The sequence below is a fragment of the Sus scrofa genome, chromosome 14 (assembly GCF_054392235.1).
Source record: "Sus scrofa isolate SSC_HxYL_T2T_F1_AM1 chromosome 14, Sscrofa_HxYL_maternal_Yorkshire_Landrace_v2.0, whole genome shotgun sequence".
Taxonomy (NCBI): Eukaryota; Metazoa; Chordata; class Mammalia; order Artiodactyla; family Suidae; genus Sus; species Sus scrofa.
In genome coordinates this window covers 77,767,104-77,775,427 of record NC_139396.1, presented here as the reverse complement: position 1 = coordinate 77,775,427, position 8,324 = coordinate 77,767,104, and the positions used below count along the sequence as shown (strand labels likewise).

General features: G+C 49.6%; 1 protein-coding gene across 3 annotated transcripts in view; it reads right to left on the bottom strand.

Moving 5' to 3' along the window:
* Window positions 1-4,224: 4,224 nt before the first annotated feature.
* The window catches only part of GNG4 (G protein subunit gamma 4), a 72,709-nt gene continuing 68,609 nt past the window's right edge, over window positions 4,225-8,324 (bottom strand). For all 3 annotated transcript variants that reach the window (XM_084996926.1, XM_021072990.2, XM_021072991.2), the window contains exon 4: window positions 4,225-7,793. In XM_084996926.1, the coding sequence (XP_084853052.1) occupies window positions 7,665-7,793 (129 nt within the window). In that variant the 3' untranslated portion in view covers window positions 4,225-7,664. The remainder of the gene's footprint in view (window positions 7,794-8,324) is intronic.

Sequence of the window (8,324 nt, the reverse complement as noted above, 5' to 3'; positions counted from 1 at the left end):
CAGAGGCTGAGTATTGGCGATACTCAGGGTCACAACAGGACCGGTTGTGACTTTTCACGCCTCCATTGGGATAATACTTACTGGGTGCCTATTGTGTGCCAGGGGACATGTTAGGTGCTAGGGATAAAACCCCTGCCCTCACGCAGCGTAGTGGGGGAAGCAAATGGGCAGTGAGCGATCATGTGTACAAATGTAAAACTGCAGCAGTGGCAAGTGCCATAAGGGTTGTGTAACTGTGTGTGCAGTAAGAACCTATCAACAGATTGCACTTGGTCAAAGATGAGGGAAGGTTTGCCCTTTTAGGGTTGAGATCTGAAAAGAGTTAAGTCAACCTGGCCAAGAGAGAAATGAGGAATGCGTGAGGCAGAGGAAGCAGCAGGTGCAAATACCCTGTGGCAGCCAGGGACAAGTTAGCCAGTGAGGTGGGCTTGTGTAATGGTCAGTGTGGATGGAGTACAAGGTTTTGAAGGGGGTGAGGTGTGAAAGTGACTCTGGAGAGTCAGTAGGGCCAGAGTAGTCAGAACCTCGGAGGCCACTCTGTGTCACTGGGGAATCTTTTTTTTTTTTTTTTTTTTAGGGCCACACCCTTGACATACGGAAGTTCCCAGGCTAGGGGATGAATCAGAGCTACAGCTGCCAGCCTACACCACAGCCACAGCCATGAGGGATCCGAGCCACATCTGTGACGTTACTGCAGTTCACAGCAATGCCAGATCCCTGACCCACTGAGTGAGGCCTGGGATTGAGCCTGCATCTTCATGGATACTAGTCCAATTTGTTTCCACTGTGCTATGACGGGAACTCCTGGGGAATCTTTTTTTAAAAATTTGTTTTATTGAAGTAGAGTTGATGCACATTGTTGTGTTAATTTCTACTGCACAGCAAAGTGATTCAGTTGTACATATATACATTCTTTTTCATATTCTTTTTCATGACGGTTCATCACAGAATATTGAATACAGTTCCCTGTGCTCTACAGTAGTGAAACTGACAGCACTAATGGCCTGAATGGCCTGAACCTAACCCTGAACACAGACTGGGCCTTGAACCCACATGCTGGGACTCAAACCCAGCCTAAACCCAGATTGGGACTTGAATCCATGGTTTTAAATTAGAATCACTCAAACCCCCTCCCCCCCCCGCCCCAGTAACTGGACTCACTGAAGTTCAGGTTCTTCATGCCTCCGCACAGAAGGAATTCAGCCAGAGACAAAGTGATAGGCAAGAAATAGATTTATTAAGATAGAACACTGGTAAGAGATGCAAGTGGGTTGGCACAGAAGCTCTGCCCCAGGATCTGGTGGGCCACAATTGTATCATCCAAGGGGAGTGGGTGTCAGAAAACACCACCTCTTCCTTTCTGGGAGTAGCAGCGCCTCCTTGGTATCCAGTAAGATGTGTATTCAGATCCGCAGAAGGTTGGTCCTCAAACTCCTGCCCTTGGTCCGAGTCTGAATGCAGGCTGCATCCCATCCCCCACCCCAACGACCTGAGGCAATTCTCACACCTGCACTAGTCCAGCAAGCCTGCCTGGTTGGGATGGCTTTTTTTTTTTTTTTTGTCTTTTTGCCATTTCTTGGGCCGATCCCGCAGCATATGGAGGTTCCCAGGCTAGGGGTCTAATCGGAGCTGTAGCCACCGGCCTACACCACAGCCACAGCAACGCTGGATCATTAACCCACCGAGCAAGGGCAGGGATCGAACCCACAACCTCATGGTTCCTAGTCGGATTTGTTAACCACTGCGCCACAACGGGAACTCCCCGATGGCTTTTTTTAAGCAATTTATTAGCTTACAGTGATCCCCCAACGTCTCCTAGATTGCCCTCTTTATCTATAATCCTTTACTGGGACTTCAGCAACTACCTGTGCCTACTCCATCCCTATCAGTAGGACCTTGTTATTTATCCATTCCATACATAATACTGGGGAATCTTTGAAGCTAAGTGGTCATCATAACTCATTTGGTTAACTACCATGCACAAGCCTGAACATTTTACAAGTCAGTAACTTATTTATAGCTAATACAGAATCAAGTGTAAGAGTTTTCCCCTTCCTTCTTCTTTTCCTTCCTTCCTGCCTTTTTTTTTTTTTTTTCCCACCCCACAGCATATGGAGCTCCTGGGCCAGGGATCAGATCCAACTAACCCACAGTTTTGACCTATACCCCAGCTGTGGCAACACCCAATCTTTTAACCCACGGTGCCGGGCTGGGGATCAAACCCGTGTCCTGGTGCTGCAGAGATGCCACCGATCCTTTGTTCCAAGTGTAAGGGTTTTATTAGAAACGGGAGTTCCTGTTGTTATGCAGCGGGTTACAAACTGGACTGGTATCCTTGAGGATGTGGGTTCGATTCCTGGCCTCGATCGGTGGGTTAAGGATCTGGCATTACCATGAGCTGTGGTGTAGGTTGCATATGCAGCTTAGATCCTGCGTTGTTGTGGCTGTGGTGTAGGCTGGCAGTTGTAACTCCTAGACTGTTGGCCCCTAGACTGGAGCCTCCATATGCTGCAGCTTGGGCCCTAAAAAGCAAAAAAAAAAAAAAAAAAAAAAAAAAAGTAAAGAAAGAAACAGGATGGGATGTCAGGTTCTGACCAGTGTGAGTTGACATAGGCTCATCCACATTTATCTTCAGGAATGCTGAAGCTGGGCAGACACCCATCTTGTCCCCTACCGTTGCTACTCTGGCTGTGCACCCTGGGCACAGTGATGTGCCACCCAGGAGATGGAGCTGAAACTTGGGGCGGGTGGACAGCATCATCGTTCTGTCCCCCATAAAAACTGCCCATGACCTGGTGTCTTGTCACCTCCCTGAAGGGCTGCAGGAGATGGAAGTGTAGGTCAATTCGGTCTAATCCATGAGCACAGCTCATCCTCTCAGGTCAAAACATTAGTTGCTATCTTTTTTTTTTTTCTTTTCTCTTTTGGCCACCCCATGGCATATGGAGTTCCCAGGCCAGGGATGAGAGTGGAGCTATAGTTGTGACCTAAGCCTCAGTTTGGCAACCCACTGTGATCCCCACTCAGATCCTCAACCTACTGTGCCCGCCCGGGGATCAAACCTGCGTCCCAGTGCTCCCAAGGTGCCACAGATCCTGTTGTGCCACAGCGGGAACCCCTGTTACTGTTATCTTCATCTCAGCTTTGAACAGTCATCAGAACAAAATTCCTGCTGACCTTTGGTCTGCTTGCCTCCCACAGCTCCCTCAGAGGGAGGCTGCTGACAATTCCTGGGCTCCTTGTTGAGTCTTGTGGGGCCTGGAGCTCAGAATCAAAGGTAAGACCCATTGACTCATGGAGCAGGGGACCCAGTGTGGAGCTGGGCTGTGATCACTTGGGGGTGCAATGTGTCAGAGCTGCAAGAAGGAAGATGGCGAGGCCACGTGGGAGCTGAAAGCAAAGAAGACAGCCCGGAGGCTGGCGGTAGGGGGTGGGGTGGGAGGGTGCTCCAAAGCAATGGGGGGTTTGGGAGGGGGCCAAGCACACTCAAGGCTGGGGGCAGAGTCTGGGAGCATCTCCAGCTTTGGTGGCCCGAGAGATTCAACATCGCAGAGCCAGCTAGTCCCTGAGCTGCAGCTCCTCCCCAGAGGCAACGTTTGATCACAGGGTTTGTGGCCCGCCATCCCCTCCATTCAATCCAGTTGCCAGAAGGCAGGAGAGACTGGGAGGATGTCACCTGCTGCCGTGACAGGGAGGACAATCCAAGTGGGAAATCTCAGGAGGATTCCTCACTGTTCTCCTGAGAGACACAGAGTCCACGCACGCATTCATGTGGCCCATTCCCAGGCATTCCCTGCCTCGTGCTGAGAGCTAGTGCACTGGCCAGAGAGCTGTGGATCAGATTTTGTACTTCAGCATGTTGTCAAATACATTTAAATGCTCCACTAATGATGTTACACCTAAAGAGGAGTAAAAAGTTGAGCCAAGTGCCAAAAATCTGTAGGATCCTTTTTTTTTTGTCCTTTGTCTTTATAGGGCCGCACCCTTGGCATATGTAGTTTCCCAGGCTAGGGGTCGAATTGGAGCTGTTGCTACTGGCCTATAGCAGAGCCACAGCAACACCAGATCCAAGCCGAATCTGTGACCTACACCACAGCTCATGGCAACGCTGGATCCTTAACCCACTGAGCGAGGCCAGGGATTGAACCTGCAACCTCATGGCTCCTAGTGGGATTCGTTATCACTGCGCCACAACGGGAACTCCAAAAATTGTACAATTCTTGATTACTAGCCCATAACCAACTTTTTATTGAAGTACAACATACACACAGAAAAGGGTGCAAACCCAAACGGTATGGCTTGGAGAACGTTTATACCCTGCACACTCTCGGGTAACCAGCCACCAGATCAGGAATCAGAACGAATATTTACACACTGGATACGCTCGGGTAACCAGCCACCAGCACCAGAATATCCAAGAAACGGCCTTGTGCCCTTCTGCTTCCCATCCACCCAGGAGTAACTCACGTCCCTGTTGCAATAGCACAGGTGAGTTCTGTGGGTTTCATACTTGATATAAATGGAGCCGTATAGTGTGAACTTGCCTTCTCTCGTGAGGCTCACACAGGGCTGCGCCTGGCCACGGGAACATCCCTTCTTGCTGCAGAGAACCTCACTGTGCCAATGTGCTGTGGTTTGTCTATCCATTCAACATGGGCATCAGGGTGCTTTCCAGTTCGGGGCTACTGTGAACAGCGCTTCTATGAACAATCTTGCACCTTTCTTTTGGTGAATGTACACACACATTTCTTTGGGGTAGACACCGAGGAATGAAGATTTTAGGTCATATGATATGTACATTCAACCCAGGCTATTTCATGAAAGAATGAGAAATTTACTGGAGGGAGGCTCACAGAATTGACAGAAAGCTAGAAAGGAGAGCTGAAAAGATGGGAGGGGACCGAGACAGCTCAGTGGGGCGGGCCAAGGCTCAGAGCAGAAACACTCTTCCCAGGAATCTGCCATCCTTGGACCTTACTAGCAGTGGACACACCATCCCTGCAGCCTGCCAGTCCTAGACACATCCCCTGCTGGACCACCGCAGCTTCTCTGAAAGGAAGCTCAGCATCCCTTCATTTCTGCATCGCTTGCTCTGAGCTCACAGTCCCAAGCAGGGGAGTCCCAGGAGTTCACCCTGGGTCACTGGCCACTCCCTGGCCTGGCTGGTGCTGGAAAAGGGGGTACATCTGAGAGACAAGGAAGATTTCCCCACTTCAGCATCCACAGTGGGAGTGGATACTGCACCCCACTACACTTGTACATAAGGGGTGATTTCTCCCTTTAGAAAAGCGGTCAGGGGCTACACAGCCAAGCTGGAAACACCAAATGATAACTCCCCACTCCAGGGCCACCCCCACTTCATCAGCTCCCAGTGACTGTTGCAGGGAGGCTCATCGACACGTTAGCATACCTCGCTACCCGTGTGCATGACCTTGCCTTTAAGAGCGGCACTGAGTTCTGGGACCCGTGGAAGGTGCAAGTCACACAAAACACCACAGGTTTGGGAGGAAAAGGAGAAATCAAAGGACAAAAAGCATCTGAGGGAGGGATGCAAGGATGAGCGGAAGAAAGGAAAAAGAGGGCAAAAGGGGAGGTGGAATATGGAGGGACGCTGAAAGTGAAAACAAAGTGGGGGGAGTTTGGCTAAGCGGAGGGGCATATTTTGTCCTTGACCTGATTTAGCTGGTTTCCATGCTGTCCCACTTCTTCAGCTTCTCGGATGTGCTTTTAGGGATTGTGCTTTGCCTTATCAGGTTAATGATGCTGACACGGATCACAAAATAAAAGATCTTGGTCATAAACCCAAACAGAGGAGGATCTGAAGTCGTATTGTCACAGACAGCATAGACTTCTGCTACAGTTTGAGCACACAGCTTCCTGACAACCCTGGGCTTATCAGGGAGCTTTCATGAAATGAAGAATGGGTTTCAACAAAAGCAGCCAAGAATACAAATGTCCTAAAACCATTTACAAGGGTAGCCAGTCAATAATTTAATCTGAAAATTATACTTGCCTCTTTGCAGGCAATTTTTACAGGATTCCTCCAACGGAACCGTGGCTCTCTTCCCTACGCTATGTCCTAGCATTTGGTATATGGATTTGTTTTAAATGGTAATCAGAGCTTTCATTTATGTATCATCTCCCTCTGTCCTAGACAGACAGGCAGGAGGAGTCGTTACCATGATCCGCAATTTGCAGGTTGGAATGTTTCAGGGATACGATGACTTGCCCTGCTGCACATGGTGAAGTCGCTGCCGGAGCCAGGAGGGAGGCAGTGTCCAACAAATAGAATAGAACAAACTTGGACAGAGCGCTCTCTGCCCCTATGGTTTATTCCCTTCATCAGGGGTGGGAGGGGTTTGTTTTTTGTGGACTTGCAAGTTTGTCTCAGAAAAATCAAACTCTATCCAGCCTCCCACAGGGGCAGTCACACATCACCTTCCACAAGCTGCCAGAATACCGGTCGACATGCCTACTCCTGGCAAAGACTGGAAGAGAAGTGTGCCACGGAGCAGACCCCAGCGATGGGGTGTCATGGCACATGGCTCAGGTTGTTTGTGGGTTTACCTGCCTACCTGCAAACAGGTACGCCTGGAAGGCAGTGGAGCTCAAGGCTGGGAACTGGTGTCTGCAGTCAGGTCCCAGTCTTCCTGCTTACTATCTACAACCTCGGGGAAACTACACTGTCATTCTGTGCCTCAGTTTCCCTCTCTTAAGACCAGACATAGTCTCACAGTATTTATTTATTCATGGGGATTTAAAGAAGTGGATGGGTGTGAATGCTCCAATCTGTGGATGGTACAGGCTGAGCTGCTGCCCTTGACTCACGCCTCTGGGGGAGGGGGACATACTACCGAGCCCCAAACAGGCCCCCATCAATTCGGCTCATGTCAGTCCCACAGAGGAGGAGCCAACACAGGAGGGAGCAGGGCAGGGTGGCATACAGAGAGGAGAGGTGGTGCCCCCGGCCAGCCTGGATGGAACACGTAAACAGTGTCATGGTTGTGACGTTTACAGCTAAGCTCCCTCCAATATCCCCTCTACACCTCCACTCGTGGAAGGACCACCTCCAAAGGGATCAGTGATAATCGTGGGAAACAGGGTGCCCTCTGTCAAGGTCTGAGCTGCAGGGTCCCAGGAAGACCCATGTTTGGAAAATTGTCTGATGATGGGGGTTATTTCTTCTTTAACGGGAAAAGCAGGAAATAGAGAACTTATAAAACTGCTTTCTCCAGCAAGAGCGATGGAAACTACCAATAGATGCTCTAATTTGACAAAGCGATTGCAAATGGGGGCTTGTTGAATATATTTTCCCTTCTCAGTAAATAATCCACTGAAATGTATAAACTCGATGTATGTACACTGGGGAACTGATGTTTAAAAAATTTAAGCCCTTAAGCCCATACTTATTTATACTTGGCACACTTGTTATCCGGCTACAAACATGTCTGTTTGCTTTTCTAATAATGAAAATAAAATGAAAATGAAAAGAAAAAGTGAGATGGAGCGCAATGAGGAAAACCAATGAAAAGACGGGACAGGACGGTCAGTCCTGGTTGGGCGGGGCTGGGTGTGGGCGGGGCTCCCTAAAGCTAAGAGCATGCGCAGTCTCTACCAGGGGTTTTATGGACAGAAAAGGAGACATTTCCACAACAAACGGAGAGTCAGAGGATGGTACAGAAGAACTTCTTCTCTCGGAAAGGGTTTTCTGACGCAGGCACCGGGATGATGAGAGGGTCCTCCCGCACGTGGGCTTCACAGTAGGCCAGGAGGTCTGCTGCCGCCTGGGACACCTGGGGTGGGGGGAACACAGAACACAGCACAGGCGGGGGTTAGAGGTGGACTCACAGCTGGTCTGAGGCAGGGGTGTCCACGTGGAGAGGGGACAAGCCCGAGGACAGGCTGTGTGGCTGCACAGCCGACATGGCCATTCCCAGGCCTGGAGAGAGGGCTTGTGCAAACGGAGGAGACAGGTTTTGACACGTCTCCAAGGAAATGTAACAGAGAAGAAAAACTTGACTCCACATTTGATCTGTTCCTTTGGGGCTAACCCTTGTGCTCTCTTGCTTGTGCTTCATCATGCTGGCTCTGCACCTTTTGTAAAAGAATGTTGCCTATGGCCTGAAATATACAGGAGAGCCTATTCTCAAGGCTCTGGCCTATAACGATTTAACACGTTTCCATTCATGTAGAGATAAAAAGTTGCAGAACAGAGAATAACATTTGTCTTGGAGGTTTATAGGAACATTGTGACCAGACCTAGGGGGACAACTGCCAGAACTAAGGATTCTAACACCAAGAAGTTTGCAAAAACCAGCACCCTC